Source organism: Carassius gibelio, chromosome B25 (assembly GCF_023724105.1).
Source record: "Carassius gibelio isolate Cgi1373 ecotype wild population from Czech Republic chromosome B25, carGib1.2-hapl.c, whole genome shotgun sequence".
NCBI lineage: Eukaryota > Metazoa > Chordata > Actinopteri > Cypriniformes > Cyprinidae > Carassius > Carassius gibelio.
In genome coordinates, this window is record NC_068420.1 from 22,148,642 (window position 1) to 22,171,141 (window position 22,500).

General features: G+C 39.8%; 1 protein-coding gene across 2 annotated transcripts in view; it reads right to left on the reverse strand.

Moving 5' to 3' along the window:
• Positions 1 to 310: 310 nt before the first annotated feature.
• The window catches only part of LOC128014372 (coiled-coil domain-containing protein 136-like), a 29,530-nt gene continuing 7,340 nt past the window's right edge, over positions 311 to 22,500 (reverse strand). The window contains exons 3-10 of one of the 2 annotated variants that reach the window (XM_052597950.1): positions 13,988 to 14,184; positions 10,570 to 10,644; positions 8,050 to 8,352; positions 6,539 to 6,650; positions 4,776 to 5,040; positions 4,561 to 4,692; positions 2,022 to 2,091; positions 311 to 1,804 (exon numbers count right to left, since the gene is read on the reverse strand). In XM_052597950.1, the coding sequence (XP_052453910.1) occupies positions 2,086 to 2,091; positions 4,561 to 4,692; positions 4,776 to 5,040; positions 6,539 to 6,650; positions 8,050 to 8,352; positions 10,570 to 10,644; positions 13,988 to 14,159 (1,065 nt within the window). In that variant the 5' untranslated portion in view covers positions 14,160 to 14,184 and the 3' untranslated portion in view covers positions 311 to 1,804; positions 2,022 to 2,085. Of the gene's footprint in view, positions 1,805 to 2,021; positions 2,092 to 4,560; positions 4,693 to 4,775; positions 5,041 to 6,538; positions 6,651 to 8,049; positions 8,353 to 10,569; positions 10,645 to 13,987; positions 14,191 to 22,500 lie in introns of both variants that reach the window. The other variant, XM_052597951.1, reaches the window with a different exon arrangement.

Genomic DNA, 22,500 nt, shown 5'->3' on the forward strand with positions numbered 1-22,500 from the left:
TTCGACCAATGTCATTTTTTATTTCAGGGTTTGACAGCTGACTTCCAGATCTTCCAGACGGCTATTTAAAGACAGTTCAGGAGAAAAGCCCTGCACCGTTGTGCAACAGACTGAAGCTCTTAAGGTGGAGTGTAGGTGGAAGAGTAGAAAAAAGGAATTTGAGGCTCTAAAGAGCTGTGAGGTCTGCATATTTCAGCACACACTCATAGAACAAAAATAACTAAAACAATCCCAGGAATTTATTAACAACGGACAGCATATAGGCTGTGTGTGTGTTATAAATAAATAAATAAATATATATATATACACATATATACAGACACACACAACACACAGATTTAATCTAAACATTTTGTATTATTTATAAAAATATAACAGGACAATTTGATAATGGACAAATTAGGTTATGCAAACAAGAAGCACATGCTTTTTTTTTTTTTTTTTAAGTATCTGCAGGGCAGAAAGTGCCCATTAAAGAAACACTCACAAATGTTTCGGAGGTTGGTTCGACTTTATCAGATGTAGGGCTACAGTGGGTTTCAGTTCATTGCAGTACATTAAACACCATTAAACCTCATGGTTCATCTATATTACGCTTCAAAATATACAAATATTCTAGAAATTTGTACAAATTGAAGTAGGCCTACAGTTTTTGCTACTACTGTTACAACAGAATAAAAATAATAATAATTAATCATAATAATAACTCTTTTATTCCTAGGCTTTAATCAGCTAATCTAATCTTTGCTGACTCAGAAGTTAATGAAATAAATAAATTAAATATATTTAAAAATAAATGAACTATAAGAGATCACATCAGTTTATCAGCTTAGTCATTATACATAATAAACAGAAGTCTGACTTAGATATTTAGTTTTTACACACATTATATATGAATTCTACTATTTTATAACCAAATATAAATTCTAACATTTTATAACCAAACAACTGGGAAAAGTAAAATTATTACTTTCTTGATAAAAAGCTGTTTAATAAAGAGTTTAAAGCTGTTTTTTTTTTTTTTCATTCTGTTCCAACGCATGAAGAGAATTTTCAGATGACTTTAGAGAAGATTTGTTAAAGTTTAAGAGCTACAAAATTACTTCTAATCATTATTTCTATGTCGTTGAATTAGTTAATAATTATGAATTTACATTTACTTCAGTGACCTTAAGAGTTTATGCACTAAATGTTAACAAAATGATGTTGTTGACAAATTATGTTCATGGGTACACAAGATTTCTTTCCAGAACTGTATGGACACATTGATTATTCTCATCAGTGCATAAATATATACAATCCTCTGTATGACAATATAGTGTTCCCTCATGCCGAAACATGCATAAAAATATAAAAAAAGACTAGATTAAAGCAGTTATTGCAAACCGAGATCATTGCGTAAATTCACAAAACAATTTATAAGGTATAAAATAAATATTTTAAATATTTAATTTGATACTTAATTCCAACTATCTTTTTAATTTGAACCTCCTTTACTGTATTTTTTGGCCTGTTGCAATTAATACATTTTTAATACTTAATCTCATAATAATTAATAATATTGACAATAAACCAGCACAAAACAATCAGTAGGTAAATAGTGAATAATTCAAAAACATTTTCTAAACTAATGTGAAGTATATGTGAAATATTATAGGAAAAATATAAGCAGGACCTTTTTGTCTCAGAAGGTAGTTATTGTTGCAGAAAAGACAAACACAGACAGCATTAAACTCCAGATGTGACTGTAGAGGCTGTGATGCGTGTTGATCGGAGCGTGTGGCTTCATCAGGTGAGAACACAGCTAAGAAAAAGGCAATCAGTCTGACTAGTTATAACAAAGTATTTCCGGCAGTCATAGCAATGTATTGTCCACAAAATAAATAAATAACCACATGACATTGTAGAGTTTAGTCGTGTGATTAAAAAGCATCACATTTCTTATTAGCTTTTACATCAGATGACAAAGAACATCATAAAAAGCAAAACATTTATTACAGTGTTTCAAAGTTCAGCGGTACCTTTCGCTCTCCACAATATACTGTAGTTCAGACCACCGGCAGCAAATCAATGTTTTTATTAGCATCATTCCTAGAAAGTGAAAAAGAAAGAGAATGTGATGACTGCATGATTTTGGAAAGAAATGGCATGGAAAAATAGATCAAATGTAATGACTAAATCAATGGTGCACTATATTAAAATATTTTTAATAGTGAAGATGTATTTATTCATTTATTATTTGCAATAGTTAATATAGGTCTTCAGCCATGCTAAAACTCAGTATTTATGATTCTGCACTATGTCTAAGTCAATAATCAAATCTGTAGCTCTGACCATATGAACTTAAAAGGATCTGTTCGTCCACTTGAACATAATCAGACCGTGCTGTGATATGATCGTATCCTAGCATGAATGCTGCTGTCATTACAGCAAAAAAAGGACGTACTAAACATGGAAGCCAAAGGCCAAAGGTGTCCTTAACCTTAATGCTTAATGTTTGTGAAATGAAATCCAGAACAGCATAGAAAACGGGTGAAATCATAAACGTATTGATGAGTGATTAGTAGTGGGCACACAATCAAGTCTAAAGGAACATGCCCTGATGGTCTGTGTGCTGTGTCTGTGTCACATCCCGCCGCTAACGTTTCACCGAAATCATCACTTGCTGATACATTGCTAATGATTTCCTGCTGTCTAAGCAGAGGAATGAGACATTGATTTACTGCATAAGGGATGTGTTCTGTTTAAATGAATATGTTATTCATTATGGAAATTAATATGAAATTTGTCTGGCAGTAAAAGACCCGATCGTAATTGCATATTTACATAATACAAAACTACATATCCGGGCATTTGAAACGTATACAAAATATAAAACAAAATGATGATTTATGTGTATATTCATGTTTAATTAAAGGGGTCATATTATGTTAATAAAAAGAACATTATTCTGTGTATTTGGTGTAATGAAATGTGTTTATGCGGTTTAAGGTTAAAAAAACATTATTTTCTACATACTGTACATTATTGTTTCTCATCTATGCTCCACTGTCTGAAACATAATTTTTTACAAAGCTCATCGCTCTGAAAAGCGAGGTGTGCTCTGATTGGCCAGCTATCTCTCGCGTTGTGATTGGCCGAATCCCTGAAGCATGTGACGGAAATGTTACGCCCTTTAACATATTGTGAAGCCCTGTCCGGCCTGAGCAACGAGACATAAACATAAAAACCATTATAAATGTGATATAAACATGATTACTAGTTGTGTCCTCTTTTGGAAGGCCAAACAAAGTCGTTTTGCTTTCTCAACAAAACAGCGTCACACACTTTCAGTTAAACTTTTAGAAAAAAAGATCTCTTTGGATTTGAGACTTTAGTCTTTACAACTTTAGACTTTCTGTATGCACCAAGAGCTTGTAACACTTCAAAGAGACAGGAAAACTTGAAATCGCATCATGTGACCCCCAAAACGCACACTGCTGTTCAAAAGTTTGGAAACAGTTACATTTTTAAATGTTTTTTTTTTTTTTTTTTAAATACGTTTCTTATGCTTATCAACGCTGCCTTTATTTGATTAAATAAAGTTAACGTTTTTTGTTTAATTAAAAAAAATCATCAATATTGTGTAATATTATTGCACCTTAATATAATTGTTTTTTATTTTAATATACTTTTAAACAATATTTATTCTTGTGATGTCAAGCTGAATTTTCAGCACCATCACTTCAGTGTCACATGATCTTCAGAAATCATTTTAATAAGCTGATTTATTATCAGTATCAGTTTTTAAGGATTCTTTGACCTATAAAAAGAATAGCATTTATGCAAAATATAAATATTTTATATAACAAAATTCACTATAATTCAAAAGTTTGGTGTCAGTATATTTTTTGGTTAATCTTTATTTTAAGGTGCCTTTGTTAAAGTGTAATTATACATTTAAGTACTGAGGAATACTAATTAACCATGTACTGTATGGTTAGGGTTAGGGCTTGGCTGAGGGTCATGAAATTATGCATAATTTATTGTTATTATAATAATAAGTACATGTAGGACACCTTAAAATAAAGTGTTAATAAAGAAATTAATACTTTTTTCAGCAAGGATGTGTTAAATTAATAAAATGTGATATTAAAGACATAATTAGTTTGAAAAGTTTACATTTTAAATAAATTATGTTCTTTTTAACTTTTATTTATCAAAGAATCCTGAAAAATATTTCCTAAGCTTTAATATATATGTATAAACTGTGTCCAACAGTTATAATAAATCAGTATATTAGAAATATTCCTGAAGGATCGTGTCATACTGAAGACTGGAGTAATGATGCTGAAATCACAGGAATAAATTACATTTTACAGGATGTTAAAATAGAAAAACATTATTTTAAATTGTGACTATATTTCACAATGGTGCCAGTTTCCTTTATATTGTTATTTTGTTATTTATTTTTTTTTTTTTTGATCAAATAAATGGAAGAGTCTTCTTTAAAGAAAAGAAAAAGAAAGTAAAAGAAAAGAAAGAAAAAGCAACATTGCTGTTTTTATCTGATCAGTGTACCTCTTTGACATCAGCAGCTCTCTCCATCTCTTCCCTGCAGCGCAGTAACTCCAGCTCCAGCTCGGCTCGCTCCTTCTGACTGCTCTCATACATTTCCCGCAGATTTTCTACTTCATTCCTTAGTCCATCGCACTAACAGATATTATTAAGCAAAGTTTAGAATGCATTTCCTTATGAAAACTCATGTGTGAATAATGTATGTCAGGGTGGTGTACCTCTCGCTGCACGTGTGTGGCCTTCTCTTCTGTCTGCTTGAGTTGATCTCTCAGTGAGAGGATCTCTGAGAAACCTCCTGTCCAGCTGGTGGGGGTCACAGGTTTACCATCAAACGATATGTTCTTCTGGATCCCAGCGTCCACCAGCCTGCAGTTGGAGCTCATAGAAGAGCTTGCCGTTTCTGTCTCTATGCCACACTGTGTGTGTTTTCCCTCTTCTGTCTCGTCCTGCTCTTCTTGGACAGTGATGCAGGTACTGCCTGAACTGTTACATAACACCCAAAATAAGACGCAAAAACTCAGGATATAGAATGTGTTGTGGCCTTTAAAACATGTCTTTCAGCTTCGATGGTGACTATACGCTATTGTGTTACTTAAATAGACATAGCCAAAATCATCACAATTAAAAGTACCAGAGACTTGAACTACTTCAGTCTGTGTGAATTGCGTGCATTGAATTTAAGTTTTATACAAAATATATACAAAAATAGCCAAATAAAAAAATAATAATAATAATTAGTTCAACAAAGCAATTGTGTAATTTATTCATGTTGCAGTGCACTCTTGGAGTCAGTAATTCTGACTAACTATTAGGGATTGCACCACTAATCTACTGGTCGACTTCAATGCTCTGCCACAACGCTTTAAGCTTGACGTTGAATAGTTGCTGGTCCTATAGGGGGCGCAACAGGATAAGAAATATTTAAAGGACTTTCACATTTATGCTCCATTTCCAAACAGTTAAAATGACAAATAAATGCATACTCTGAAAGCGCTCCACAAGACATGTGTGATTATATTACTGGATGCTCGAAATTGAACAGAGAATGCATGTTTTAAACAGCTTATTGTACAGGTAAATTAATGGCTGTTCAGCTCCAGGTTCATGCTTCATTGTTCATTAATGACATCATCAGTGACTAGTCAACGTCACCTCGACTTTCATCACATAAATATCGACTTCTTAAAAATCTGAAGTCGTTCAACGCTTAGTAGCTAAATACTAAGTCCAGAGTAAACCTAAAGTAAACGATCGAGTACATACTATTCCATAATTTGTTTGTTTGTTTGTTTTAAGTAAGACTAACTACAGTAGTCAACATTTGAAGTCGATCAAAACCTTTCATCAAAGTTGTCCTAAAACCCGTTTTTCTCTTAGGACAACTTCGATGGACTTTTTTGATCAGCTTCAAATGTTAACTATTATAATTATATTTTACAGCGTATAATGCAGAGATTTTTGCCCATTTTGCAGTCCGGGTGAATCAACATGTCGGGGCCAGTCTGCAACTTCAATCAGAATAGACAGATTTCATAAAGATTACAATTTATGAATGGCACAGATAGATTTGACTATTTTTTTTAAAGACTAGTTCAATCCAGTCCAGGGGATATCCAAACAAGTTTGATATTTTGACCCAGTTTAAGAACACATATCGTTTCCATCATGCATCTCCTGGGATCAAGGCACATGTTTCTGTGTGAGTTTGTTTTCTGAATGACTTGAAATGCTTGTGTTAGTGTTTGATCCTCAGCGGTTTAGTGTACGATGCCCTGTTCCTCTGTAACAAAGTTGGCAAGTAAAATGACTAGTGTTTTATAATCTGTAGCTAATTTTGGAATGATGAGATTTTGAAATCTGATTATAACATTTTTTGATAATTTAACAGACATAACTTATGTTTTTGTTGTTGTTTTAGAAATATGAAAAGGCTTTCATTTTATGAGTAATTTTATGATTTCAGATGTCAGAAAATGCTCACCTCCTCTTCTGCAGCATCTGCAGTCTGTGATTCAGTCTTGTGTTTTCATCTTGTAACGCATGACATTGTTCCTTCAGATTGTTACATTCATCCATCAACAGACCCACTTCACCTAATCAAGTAATGCAAGAAATTAGAAAGCTCTGACATTTACATGAATATTAACCATATTTAAGTGTATGTCTGTACAAGACACTTCTGATTAAAGCAACTTACAATAAATTGTACAAATCCTGAAATAAATATGTTGGTTTTGTTTAAAAAATGTTCCCTGTGCACAGCCATCTCTCAAGATTTATATTGTACCATTCCTCAACCCTTTCTTGGCCTGTCATTGACAGGAATGATCATTATAACCAGTGGGATGTATGCTCTCAAAAGTTTAATGCATCTTCACATAACATTGACGATTACCCACACCATCAGCTATTCTCCAGGAGCTCTTCCCACTGGACACTGTGTGCTGAAAACTTTTCCGAAATGTTTCAGGGCTCCACCCTTTATTAAAACTAGTGTGATTTATGGTCATAACTGCAGGACGCTAACCAGCTTTACAAATTGAGCGAATCCATCATACACTGATTTTAAAATGATGTCAACATGTACATCAGTGGATGTTTCAGACATAGTCTAAATAAAAACATCTACATATCTGACAAACAATTTACAGTTAGTTGAATTTATACTCATATTATGATCAGAATTTCATATTAGAAAATAACATTGTATCCATAAATCGACTATTTTAGCTTTTGAGATCAGGTTTTTAAATATATATATATATGATATATGGAGAGTGTGAATTCCACATAAATTGAAATTTATTATTGCCCTGTGAGGTTTCATAAACTGGACGAGAGCAGAAAATTATTGCTTTAAGTAATAAAATATAATATTATTATTTAAACATAGCGGTAAGGACCAATTATAATTATTAACTAGTTGCTTATTAGCATGCATAGTACTAGCATATTAGCTGTTTATAAGTACTTATAAAGCACATATTAATGTCTTAATCTGTATCACCATATCTTAAATCCCTTAGATCCTGACTCTATACCTAAACTATCTTACCAACTATTAATAAGCAGCAAAATAGTAGTTTACTGAGGCAAAAGTCGTATTTAAGAGTTAGTTAATATGAGAGTTGGTCCCCAAACTAAAGTGCGACCAAACTGGGTAAGTGGGATATCTAGTTTTACACTGGGGATTGTTAAAGATTTAAAGTGAATATTGAATACAAAACCTTTATATTTTGCATGTTCTGTTCTTGCATTTATTTTAAAGTGAATAATTACATTTCAATACACATTCATTAGTAATAATTGTTTTAGTAACCTTAGATCAGTTCAGTTGTAAAACTAACCATGGTTTTAGGTATAATTCCTCATGTTTAATCATTTATACTGTAATAATGTTGATAATGTTCACAGTTGATTATGTTAGCACTAGATATCAAAGTAAATGCAGTACTCAGTCTCAGAGCTCTTTCAGTGTGTTTCTGTTCTCACCCTCCTTCTTCTGCTGTAGACGGCTCTGGCTCTTCATCTCTATTTCCGCTCGGAGCGTGACGATCTCCAGCTCGTACTCCTGTCCCGTGTTCTCCAGTCGTGAGATTTCGGCCCGTAGGCGACAGAGCTCCTCCTGCAGACTGGCGATGTCGTTCTCTCTTTCGGCTGCGGCGTCCTCCGCCGCCTGCTGTTGCAGCAGCACCTCCTCCTGCGCCACCCGCAGCTCCTCCTGCGCCTCCAGGAGCTCGCTCTCCTTCTCCTCCTCCAGACTGTCCATCTCCTCCTGGACAGACCGAAGCTGTGCTACAGGAAGCGGAAGATCATAAGAAATTAGGGGTGTAATGGTACACATACTTGTACTGAAAATGTCCGGTATGGGTCTTTCAGTTCAGTGCACATGTGTACAAAATAGATGGTTCCTTTTTTTCAGGAAATTCAGACAATAAATGCCGTTTGGACACTCTTTGATGTATGATGAGAGCAGACATAAAGTCTTAGAGTTCTAGGCTATTACATGCAGAGTTTTTAGGTCCTATAATTAACACCTCTGTTTTTTCAGAAATTAGCAGTACAAAATTACACGTCATCCAGTTTTTTAAATTCGACTATGCATTTCATTAGATTTTCAAATTGGTATGTTTCACCGGGCCGCAAAGAAATATAGAGCTGAGTATCATCAGCATAACAGTGAAAGCTAGCACCATGTTTCCTGATGATATCTCCAAAGGGTAACATATAGAGCGTGAAGAGTAACAGCCCTAGTACTGAGCCTTGAGGTACTCCATACTGCACTTGTGATTGATATTATACCTCTTCATTCACTACTATGAATTGATGGCGGTCATATAAGTAAGATTTAAACCATGCTAATGCACTTCCATTAATGCCAACAAAGTGTTCTATGCAAAAGAATGTTGTGATCAATTGTGTCAAACGCAGCACTAAGATCCAATAAAACTAATAGAGAGATACACCCACGATCAGATGATAAGAGCATGTCATTTGTAACTCTAAGGAGAGCAGTCTCGGTACTATGATACTGAGTACATTACACTCACTAAGTTTGGTGTTGATCTGAATAAATCTCTAGGAGGAGTTCGTTAAAGTGCAACCACTGAAAAGGGCAAAAACAACACCAATTTTGCAGAGAAAATTCTAAATAACCGACTTCTTGTTGGGATTTGAATTTCGTACCAAGAGACTTTTTTGTAGGTAATGTGTTACATCTGTGTACCAATTTTTGTACATGTAAATAAAATGTAGCTGGAGGCGCACTACATGAAATGTGTATAGGTGGTGCTATTGAGCCATTTTGCCACACCCGATGGAATATTGGCCTTAAGATGTTCAGGCCAGGACTCTTACCAAACCTGTGAAGTTTGGGCAAGATTGTACATTTTATACCTGAGTTACAACCACTTTTATTCCCATGGCGAGACTTTGAACTTTGTCACGGGACCAAGGACACGCCCTTTGACAAAAACTCTAGATATATACATATCGCTGTATTATAACTTCTCAGATCAAACAGCTGTGGGAGTGAGTGCGATCATCCCTTCACAAAATGAACATGAATGAACATCTCATGCCTCATGTAAACACTCAGTCAGTTTGTCAACCGTGGAAAGACATCATTAAAACAGCTTGTAATTTAATTTACCTCAGTCATAAAATATATTAAATATCAGGTGTATACAGCTCGTCAGTTCACCAGAGAAATTAAGAATTAAGTCTAGTGAAAAGAATTTTGTGAAATATTAGATTATATGGTAACACTTTATTTTGATAGTCCATTTTAGACATTCTACTAACAGTAAGTAACTTTGTAACTGCAGCAGTTATAGCAGGTATTAGTAGACTGTCTGCTTAATATCTTCGAACACTTTCTTTGTCAACTTACTGTATACTAGCCCTGAACCTACCCCTAACGGTAACCCTCAACCTACCCCTAACAGTACATGTAGTTGCAAATTAATTAGAATTAGTTGGCATGTAGCTGACATTTAGTTACAAAGTTATTTATAGTTATTAGAATGATAGTGGACTATCAAAATAAAGTGTAACCGACTACTGATTATACTTTACCAGTTAGTGATGTGTTAATTATGTAATGTATGTTTTTAAGAAAATATTTTATAAAACAAAATTTATAAAAACAATAAAAATCTTTGCATGCAATTTTTTTATTTGAGTGTTAGTTTTTTAGAGATTTTTATCAATAAGAAAATGTTAATTATAAGTAAATTTATTTAAAGAAAGAGCAATTTTTCCCAAATGTTGTATGAACCTCACAACTGTGACATGCAAAATACTGGCACTAATGTTTGTGTACCGTTACACCCCATAAGATATGCATGAAATTGAATGAGAAGCTTGGAAAGTTCACTTCCCTCCTTCCCAGTATTTCGAAATTATAATTTACTCCTCACAAACAGACAGCATTTGCTTTGTTATTCTGTCATCGAATCTAATGATAATCATCACATCATCTTGGGTTTGAGTATTTATAGTCACTGTTACCTTGCAGACGCTGGATCTGTCTCGTGAAGGCCTCGGCCTGATGAGCACTAGCTAAACGCTCCTCCTCAAGAAGACCTGGATAGAGATTGAGAAAAACATTTGAAATGGCTGAAATATTTAACATGTTAACAACACAATTATGTATACGTTTTGTTTTATCTAATATCATCACAGATAAACAGACTTTGACTTTACTGCAGCCTGGAATTGAACTACTGGTTTCGTCTGGTCAGAGGAGAACTGGCCCCCCAACTAAGCCTGGTTTCTCCCAAGGTTTTTTCTCCATTCTGTCACCGATGGAGTTTAGGTTCCTTGCCGCTGTCGCCCTTGGCTTACTTACTTTTCCATCTCAAAAATATATCTAAATTATGGCCTATGTGTGACCCAGTATAACGGAAGAGACGAGAGATCCAATAGCAGTATGGTGTTAATGGGTAATCCAAAGAGAAAGCAAACAAGCAGGGGTCAAACCATAAATCCATCCGACAAAGAAACAAAACGGGAAAAGAACAGGAACGGGAACCGGAACTCGGAAGACGAGGTACTCGGAAGAGAAAGGAAGGACTCCATGAAGACAAACAGGAAAAGACTGGTTAATATAGGGAGGATAATGACTAACAAGTGAAGACACCTGAGTGCAATTAACAGGAGTGCAATTACTGTGATGAAGGGACAAGGCTTTGTGGGAATTGTAGTGCCTACGGTGAGGTGCCTATGGGGAAGTGAGACCACTAGTGGAGACTCAGGGAAACAGAGACCAGACAGCATGACACTATGCTCTCAATGTCAAATGCAGGAATGTTAATACATGCATTTATAACCTCAAGGTTAGATTATTGTAATGCTTTATTGGGTGGTTGTTCTGCACGCTTAATAAACAAACTACAGCTAGTCCAAAATGCAGAAGCAAGAGTTCTTACTAGAACCAGGAAGAATGACCATATTAGCCCGGTCCTGTCTACACTGCACTGGCTCCCTATCAAACATCGTATAGATTTTAAAATATTGCGTATTACTTATAAAGCCCTGAATGGTTTACCACCTCAGTATTTGAATGAGTAAAAACATTATAATCCTCCACAGTGACTTGCCTTGACTTGACTTAGTTGGGGTCACTTCATCTACAGCGATATCATTGACTTGATTGCAAATAAATGCACGGACACTATTTAAACTGAACAGAGATGACATCACTGATGAGTTCAATGATGAACTGCCTTTAACTATCATTTTGCATTATTGAGACACTGTTATTCTAATGAATGTTGTTCAGTTGATTTGACACAATGTTTTTTGTTTAAAGCGCTATATAAATAAAGGTGACTTGACTTGACTTCTTGACCAATGAAATTAGACGACCAGAACAATTGTTGTATGGCTGTATTTTGTACCCCAAACCAGAGAAATATGTAAATTCAGGGCAGGGCTTGAAATAGGCCAGTTCTCAGCATTACTCTATATATTGAAAATTTTTGTGTCCATAGAACTGGAAATACGGGCAGGTATTTTACACAACTGTGCACTAGAAACCCCTCCTCATCAGAGGCAGATAATGAGCCTCAACTTATAAAATCTTTGTTAGTTAACAAAATAACATTGAACAATACTTCTAATGCTTTTAAAGGATCTGAGCTAACATGGTATAACAATGCTGTACTTTTATCTACTAACGTTAACAGAGATAGTAAATACTGTCATTGTTAGTAAATGCATCAAATATTAAACATAGGAACACACTTTAGATTGGGGAACACTTCAATATTAACTATGACTTTTCCTTCAATAAATTCCTAATTTGCAGCTTATTATTTAGAAAGGTAGTTGTTAAGTTTAGGTATTGGGTAGGATTAGGGATGTAGAATAGGGTGATGTAGAATAAGGCATTAATATGTGCTTAATTACTACTAATAAATGGCTAATATTCTACTAATATGCATGCAAAAAAAGCAACTAGTTAAGAGACCTTAAAATAAAGTGTTACCAAACATGGATGACAAGTGGAAATTTGTGTAAAGTGTTACCAGAATATCTTCTATTTAAAAAAAATATATATATATATAAATATACTATTACTGAAAAAAAAAAAATACTAAATTAACCTAAAGAGAGAGTGATGTCATAACTTAGTCTCCATAGCATTTATATCCCGTCTGCAACCCAAGAAGCTGGGATGTGCTCCAGATGAATGACATTTACATTGAAGTGGAAAAACTAAATACTTCAGCAACCCAAAACTCATCTTTGGATTTCATAGGCTGATTTTATAAACTCCTCCTCCCACATTTCGAGTGCTGTTTCTTGGAGTTATACTGTATCTTTTGTTTCAGACCTGATAATTCAGTCACGTAGTGCACAACTCAAAATACTTGAAAGCTCTTCAGTTTGAAATGATGGCCACTCAAGCGGGTGAGACTGATCTAATGCTTTGTCTGCGATCAGAAGTGAGCGGGAAAAGCCGAGCGGCTCTCTGGAGATGATCCAGTTTGGATAAAGGCGTCAGGACAGCCCGTCTGGAAGCTTCCCTCCGTGCAGCTGTCCTCTCACATGCCTGTCATGTTACACACACACAGCCCACGGTCACAGCACAGCCAGATCATTACAGAGTCCCAGGAGTCTGTCAGAAACAGCAGGTGACTCATTAAAGGGCTATCAATGCTATATATAGAAACTATTTTACTGGGCCTGTCATTGAGTAAAACGAGCGAAACACAAGGACAGAGCACATTCAGCTATATCTCTGACTCTGACAAATAAACGCTCTGTAACATCTTTTTTAATGACATCGTGCAACAGGGTTCCTATAAGTGTTAGTCATTTAGCACTCACTATTATCTAATGCAAATTTAACATAGATATTAATACACAGACTCTGTATTCAGCTATTTTAACATCTTAGAATGGTTTCAGATCATATGATATAACTATAAATAAAACAATGTATATCATGAACTAAATATACATGTTTATATAATATATACTGTAGTTAATAATTAATTGTATTATTCAAACATTTGTAAATGCCATAACTCAAAAAAAAAAAAAAAAAAGGCACAAATTCGTGTACGTTTCATATGATCAGAGGGCGTTGTTAAAAAAATAAATAAATAAAATACTTTCAACTTTATTTTTGGGTGTCCTTGTTATTGGGTAATTCTACAATTAAGTGCTGAGTAATGTTAATTAACTATATGTATTTACTACATGGTTAGGGTTAGGGTTAGGGTTACTTGCATGTAATTATGCATAATTTATTGTTATTATAATAATTAGTACATGTCATGTGTAACGAGGACACTGTTAAATTAAGTGTTAGCTAAATAAAATGACAGGTGGACCTGCAGGGGAAAATCAAAATAAGAAAGCATGACATGAGCTCTGTAAGTGTCAGGTCACTGGTGTGTTGCTGAGGGAGCCTCACCTTGCAGCTCCAGAAAGCTCTCCTCGTGTTTCTGAGCCGTGTCTCCAGCTTCTTCCAGCTCAAGCAGCAGCTGCAGCACCTGAGCCCTCAGCTCCTCCAGCTCCTGCTCCTCCTTCACCTCCTTCTCCTCTTCAGCATCATCCAGGACACTGCGCTCTTTTTCTGTGCTCATGGCGCTTTCCTGATGTCACTTCACTCTGTCACTGAAAACAACAACAGTAACAACATTTAATAAGAATGACCAGCTGAACTGATTAAATAATTACAAATCCAATTAAAAAAAAGTGGTGACAATGTACAAATTGTGAGTAAAAAAGGAATGGAATAATTTACAAATCTCATACACTTATATTTTATTCATAATAGAATATAGATAACATATCAAATTTTGAAAGTGAGACATTTTGAAATTGCTCATTTTGGATTGTATGACAGCTACACATTCCAAAAAAGTTGGGACGGGTAGCAGTAAGGAAAAAGTTAAATGTACATATAAGGAACAGCTGGAGGACCAATATGCAACTTATGAGATCAATTAGCAACATGATTGGGTATAAAAAGAGCCAAAATGTTATCAGCGCTCAGTTCAGAAGCCTGCATCTCTGATGGCACGGGGTTGCATGAGTGCATGTGGCATGGGCAGCTTACATATGTGGAAAGGCACCATCAATGCATATATAAAAGTTCTAGAACAACATATGCTCCCATCCAGACGTCGTCACTTTCAGGGAACTGGGGACTGTCACTGTCAGGGGACTGTCACGTTCAGTGATACCAGAAACACGGAAGAGATCCAAATGCAGGTTTATTGAGGGGCAATCCAAAAGGGTAAACAGTCCAGACAGGGTCAAAACCATAAAATCCAATAAACATAAAAACAAAACAAGAACACACGGGAAGAGCAGACTCTGGAAGGTATCACACATAAGACAAGGACTTTGTGACACAGACTCATACAGACTGGGTATAAATACACAGAAGGATAATGAGGGAACTGGAGACAGGTGGGGAACAATCACTTAACTAAAACAAGGAGGAAGGTGACCAAATAAGGGAACAGGAAGTTATAAGGTGACAGACACCGTGGGAACGGAGGACACCTAGTGGAAACCCAGGGAACACAATCCAGACACTGTGACAGAACTCCCCCTACGGAGCGGCTCCCAGACGCTCCACGATAGACAAAACCGAGACCAGGAGGGAAGCGGACAGGTGGAGGCTCAGGGGGAGGGACGGAGGGCCAGAAAAGAAAACATGGGGAACAAGTACCAGAATGAAAACAAAACACAGGAAGACCAGGAGGGAGGAGGACAGGTGGAGGCTCAGGGGGAGGGACGGAGGGCCAGACTAACAGAGGGGAACAGAGACAGGAGTGAAGACACGAAACAGAAAACAAACAATAACATGAAGCCCCCCCAGGGCAGAGCGGAAGACCACCACATCGTTGTGGTCGACGTTGGAGTCCTCCAGGGTGGAGCAGATGACCACCACGTCCCTGTGGTCGATGCCAGAGTCCCCCAGGGTGGAGCGGAAGACCACCACATCCTTGTGGTCGACGTCGGAGTCCCCCAGCGTGGAGCAGAAGACCACCACTGCCGTCTGGTCAAGGGGGAAACCCTCCAGGGCGGATCAGACCTCCGTGCGGCCAGACCAGCAGAACGACGAGGCTCTGGTAATCCTCTAGTGTTCTTAATGGACTCCAGAAGATCGGTGCTGGCCTGACTCTGTTCGCGAAGATCATTGGTGACCTGACACAGTCCTTGAAGATCACCAGTGACTTGACCTGACTCTAAAAGGTCAAAGGTGACCAGCCTTGTCTCTGGAAAGTCCATGGTACCTAGCCCTGACTCTGGAAGGGCAGTGGTGACTAGCCTTGTCTCTGGAAAGTCCATGGTACCTAGCCCTGACTCTGGAAGGTCAGCGGTGACTAGCCCTGACTCTGGAAGGTCAGCGGTGACTAGCCCTGACTCTGGAAGGTCATCAGTGACTAGCCCTGACTCTGAAGGGTCCACGAACACCTGACTCAACTCTGGAGAGTTCACTGGAACCTGACTCGACTCTGGAGAGTTCACTGGGACCTGACTCGACTCTGGAGAGTTCACTGGGACCTGACTTGGCTCTGGAGGGTTCACTGGGACCTGAGTCGACTCTGGAGGGTCAACTGGAACCTGACTTGACTTTGGACTGCCTGTGGAGACGTGAGACGCCTCGGCTTCAGGCACCACCTCTGGAACGGCCTCGGGCACCGCCTCGGTAACGGCCTCGGGAGCGGCCTCGGGCACCGCATCGGGAATGGCCTCGGGCACCGCCTTGGCCTCCGGAACAGCATCGGGCACCGCCTCGGCCTCCAGAACAGCAACGGACACTGTCTCGGCATTGGGCACCACCCTTGGCCTCCGGAACAGCCTCGTGCAAGCCTTGGCCTCCGGAACAGCATCGGGCACCGCCTCGGCCTCCGGAACAGCATCGGGCACCGCCTCGGAAATGTCCTCCTGGATGGCAGCGGCCCGCTCGGGAATGTCCTCCTGGACGGCAGTGGCCCGCTCGGGAACGTTCTCCGGGCTTTGAGGAACGGTAGACGCCTGTCTCCTCCTCCTCTGCCCTCTATGATGGCGAGTCGGTGGCACCTTGTCTGGAGACTCAGGTGTTGAGTCGGCCATCTTGTGCTGTGGCGCTGGGCTGGCAGCCATCTTGTGCAGTGGCTCTAAGCTGGTGGCCATCTTGTGCTGTGGCGCTGGGCTGGCGGCCATCTTGTGCTGTGGCTCTGAGCTGGCGGCCATCTTGTGCTGTGGCGCTGGGCTGGCGGCCATTTTGTGCTGAGGCGCTGGCTCAGCAGCCATGACGTGAACCGTCTTGGGAATCTCTAGGATCTTAGATAACATCTCGAAGTAATCGAGAAAGGTGTCAGCACCCATCTTGGGCGTTGGTGCTGAGCTGGCAGCCATCTTGCACTGTGGTGTGAGGCTGGCTTCCATCTTGCCTAGTGGTGCGGGGTTGGTGGCCATGCACCGCAGCGGTGCTGGGTTGGCGGCCATCTTGTGCTGTGGCGCTGGACCTGCGGCCATCATGGGCAGTGTCGCTGGCTTTCTTCTTCTGCCCTGGTGAGACAGCGGCTCTTGTCCCTCCCATCTGAGCCCCGAGTTGAAGGGGGGCAATGGTGGAGAGCGATGCTGAGCTTCCTCTCGCCCACCTCCTCCTCGGCGACCTCCCCTGGTCCCGCGAAACACGACCAGGCGGGTTCCCTCAAACCGATCGCTTCTCTCCCGCTCGGTGGCTGGGGAAGAAGTGTTAACCGACATACCGCTGGATCTCTGCGTGACGGAGTCCTTCTGTCACGTTGGTCATACCAGAAACACGGGAGAGATCCAAATGCAGGTAAAAGGTTTATTGAGGGGCAATCCAAAAGGGTAAACATGCAGGGTCAAAATCAGTAAATACAATAAACATAAAAACATGAAGGATAATGAGGGAACTGGAGACAGGTGGGGAACAATCACTTAACTAAAACAAGGAGGGAGGTGACCAAATAAGGGATCAGGAAGTGATAAGGTGACAGACACCGTGGGAAAGGAGGACACATAGTATAAACCCAGGGAACACAATCCAGACACTGTGACAAAGACCTTCCATTTTCCAACATGACAATGCCAGACCACATACTGCATCAATTACAACATCATGGCTGCGTAGAAGAAGGATCCGGGTACTGAAATAGCCATACTGCAGTCCAGGGGCATGTTCAAGTTCAAAACGGTGTGCAACGTTTTGCTACGGTTTCCGTGTTGAACGTCATGTTTCCTGGAAACGGCGTGCACCGGTGTGCAACGGGGTTTGAGATGCGTTTTCTCTTGTTTGGTGGGTGTGTCAGAACTGCAGTCCAATCAGCAGCAACATGTATATAAAGCACGCGGTATTAAAGTGAACTCGCACAATGGCTTCAAGGAAAATAATGTACAAATGTGTTCGTTGCAGCTAGGTATACACAACAACTGAGGATAATAGAAGACATGTTTGTCGTAAGTTTTATTGTAAAAATATAAGATATCAACATAATGATGTAGTTGTTTATATTTTTAGCTTCATTGCAAGTGTATGACATTTGGTATAGAAATAAACAATGGTAATTAAGTGCTTTTCCTAAAAATGAAAAAGAAAATACAGGGTATTAAAACCGTATGAACTACAAATAAAGTCAGTATGTGAGGCTAAATAGATGTTTTAGTCTGAATTAGGTAAGAAACACAAATAATGGCTTTCTCAGCTGCCATAGTTGCAACTCTTGCGTCATCAGAACAGTGCGTTCAACACATCACCGTTTCTGTTTAAAAAATGTTGTGCAACGTTTTGTCGGGGCTGAACGCAGCCCTGATCTTTCACCCATAGAAAACATTTTGCGCATCATAAAGAGGAAGATGTGACAAAGAAGACCTAAGACAGTTGAGCAACTAGAAGCCTGTATTAGACAAGAATGGGACAACATCCCTATTCCTAAACTTGAGCAACTTGTCTCCTCAGTCCTCTGAGGTCTGCAGACTGTTATAAAGAAGAGGGGATGCCACACAGTGGTAAACATGACCTTGTCCCAACCTTTTTGAGATGTGTTGATGCCATGAAATTTAAAATCAACTTATTTTTCCCTAAAAATTATACATTTTCTCAGTTTAAACATTTGATATGTCATCTAAGATTCTGAATAAAATAGCTCATGGGGATCACAGGTGGATTTCGCTGAGGAGTTAAGAGAGGGACTTTCCCTTTCGTGCTCATCGGCGGCAGACAAGAGTGAACTTCAGGTGGACGATGTTTTATCATTAACACTTTCTGATACTGAAGTTAGTGCTCACATTTTGCTGGGTTCTACCCAGGAAGAGCAGAGGATGTCTCCGGGTGGCGAAGAAGATGAGGCTGAGCCTTCTCAATCCTCCTGCCCTGCGTATGGGGAGCTGTTGGAGGTTATGGATCATGCCATCGCAAAGTTGAACCATCTAAGCCCATCCAGGATACATCCCGCTTAAATGGCAAGGCATACGGAGCAGAAGTTCAGGCTGTGGCTTCGTTGCACATGATGGCGGCTCGCGCTCCTCCCCCACTTGCGGGGAGGGGTAAGAGGAATCGTGGGTCACGAGGAGGTTAGACAGGACCTAAGGGATGTGATCCAGATGAGGCAGCGTTCTCGTCCTAATCCGAGCAATACTTAGGTATCTACTCGTTCCCTTTGTGGGTTTATACTTCTGCTCTTATCCTCCCCTTCCTAATTCCCCTGTAACCACCAGCTCTCCACCTGATCATGGTTAGGTGGAAACTTCTTGCATAAGTCTCCTATGCTATACCTATGATGTTTTTGGTTGGTTCTATGTTCATAGCAACCAACTTACTGGTGGTCCAGACTAAAAGGAGGCACCCCTTGAGTGGGGCTCCAACGCAGGAACCAGGGTGGGTGCCTTTCTGTATATTCTGTATATTTGTATAACATTTCTGGTGGTTATGTGTCTACTGATAACCTCTGTGAGTTTCCTTTGCAATGCTCAGTTACAGTGTTTACTAAACACTCATCAGCAATTTTGTCCAGGCAATATGATAGCCCTGATTCTGGCTTCATGTTCCGGTATTAGGTGGCCGAGATCACAGGTTTCTGCAGGAGCTTCCTTGATCATCGGGCCTGGCACAGCACTGCAAGGAATTCCATGGATATCCAGCCAGGTCACCCTGAGGGGCCTCGTGGCTGCTTAGTTGTTGCTCTCTCATCCAGTGGGAAGTGGAGGTGGCAGTTACTGAAGTCTTCTTGTAAATACTGCCTGTAAATTTGAGCTTGCCTCTCCCATGCGGTTCAGCGCCTCTGCAATGCTCAGGAACCGTACCACACGCTAAGCTCTGTGTACTTTCTAAAAACCACATGGTGGTGAGTGTGCACATGAACACATGGCTCTGCACACTTTCTGAAATCCTGTATGGTAAGGGTTACGCGCTCAGCTTCGTTCCCTTTCTTGATATGGTTAGGCCTTTTGTTCCTTGGGCTCCACTCAGTCAGTGTGAATTTGTTTATACACTTAAAGCATCACTTCCCTCAACATGAGGGGCTATTTGGGCAGTTCTCATGGTAGTTTAGCAGCGCTCCCCTTTTCCAAGAAGGGTCGCCTATGTGCGGTACACTCTTTCGGAATTCAGAGTTCTCCATTCATGTGAGACTGAGTTTTCTGTTCTTTGCCCAGATTAAAGATTCAAGATTTTTATTCGTCACATACAAAATTATATATAGCATATATAACCAGCAGTGAAATGTGAGTCAGGTCCGCTCCATGGACATTGCAATTATTAAAGAAAACAACACAGATGAAAATATACATAAATATAGCTATGTAAGAATGAAATAAACGTAAACAATAAAAATATAAGAATAAAATATAAAAAAGATGTATATTGTAGAATTAAATATGGAACGCAAAATAATGTGCATGAAAGTAAACTGCAGTCTAAAATATTAAGATGTACAGGGATGTACAATTTGCATATATGCATTTTACTGGAGCTGTGCGAAGACACGCAGTCATGTGTGTAGAGAGAGTAGAGCAGGGGACTCAGGACACAGCCCTGTGGGGCTCCTACATTCAGGGTGATGGAGCTGGAGGTGTACTGGCCTAGTTTCACCACTTGAGGTCTGCCGGTGAGGAAATCAAGAATCCAGTTGCAGAGTGAAGAATTCAGGTCGAGGTCTATGAGTTTAGAAGCTAGCTTTATGGGGACTATAGTATTAAAAGCTGAGTTATAGTCAATAAATAGCAGCCTTACATAGTTCCTGTTATAGGCAAACTGAAGAGGGTCCAAAGTATCCGGTATGGAGGAGCAGATGACGTTTTTAACCAGTCCCTCAAAGACCTTCATGACTATTGATGTGAGGGCAACTGGACGATATTCATTCAGACAAGAGGGTTTATTGTTCTTAAAACATTCACTCGCTTTAGTGCCATCCGAACCACTTTCTCCGACACGATGATCGCATGATGATCGCTGCTCTGACTGCTGCTTCTTGACGTGCTGATCGGCAGACTCACACTGCTTAGATTGCTTTCAAAGCGGCCGTAGAAAGAGTTTAGCTCATCATCCAGTGACGGATCTGCTCTCACCTCTGCATAGGATTTATTTCCAAAGTCACAGATGGTCCTTAGTCCTTGCCACAAGCGTTGGGAGTCATTTAGCTGGAAATGTGACTCTCTGTGTTCCCTGTATCTGTGTTTGGCGGATCTTACTGCACGCCGGAGAGCATAGCACAATGCTGTGTACTCGCTCATGTTTCCCGACAGAAGACCGGCGTTGTAAGCAGCAGTGCGTTTGTTTAATGCTGCACGGATTGAACTGTCCACCAACGGTTTCTGATTTGAGAAAGTCCTTATAGTTATTGTATCCGTAGCTTGTTCAGCTAGGGTGTTTACAAAGCTTAACGCTACATCCGTAAACTCGCTGACGTCAGCTGAACTTGCGCGAAACATGTCCCAGTCTACATCATCAAGAGCAGCCTGTAACATTGCTTCTGATTGGGCGGACCATCGCGTCACCATCCTCTGCACCGGAGGATCTTGAACGAGCCGTTGTTTATATTCCGGTGAGAGAAAAATGGCGGCATGGTCCGATTTGCCGAAAGCCGGTAGTGAGCGAGCTTTGTAGGCATTCTTAAACTGAGTGTAGCAAAGATCCAGTGTATTCGGTCCTCTGGTTGGACAGGATACATGTTGATATAAATTAGGCATTACTTGCCTGAGTTTGGCTTTGTTAAAGTCCCCAGCAATGATAATAGCAGCGTCAGGATGTTTGTTGATGTTGCCGCTGAGCGCATCGTGAAGAACTCCCAAGGCAGATAGAATGGGCAGCTAATAATGGATAAATGTTCCAGATGAGGCGAGCAGGAGTGCGACAGAGTGGAGATATTCCTGGGGACACTCCATTTCTTGTTAATCATGAAACAAACTCCTCCGCCTTTGGATTTGCCGGCCTCTGCTGTCCTTTCCAATCCGTAAAACAGAGAAGTTTTCAGACGGCGTTACAGCAGCGTCTGGGACCAAGGGCGTGAGCCACGTTTCAGACAAACAAAGGATGTTACAGTCCCTAATGTCCCGTTGGAAACTTATCCTGGCTCTAAGATCGTCCATCTTATTCTCCAGAGACTGGCAATGGCAAGCAGAATACTCGGTAAAGGAGGGCTGTGTGCTCTTTTCCTTAGTCTGTTGCGAATCCCAGCATGTTTCCCGCGGTGTTTCTTGATCAATCGCCTCGGGTGGTTATTCAGGTGGCCATTGTTCATCTCGGCATTCCGGAGAATCTCAGATGGCCACAATGGGTTGGAGGATAAAGTGTCCTGAAACAGGTCAGTGAAGCGGTGTCCAGTGTCCAAAAGTGTTTCCTTTTCGCATATGATCAGTGCAGATGTAATGTGTGTAAAAAGAGAAAGCAAAAGTAGGTAAAAAAGTAAATAAAAACATAATCTAAGCGGAGCGACCTGGACGGCAACCGGACTCGGCGGC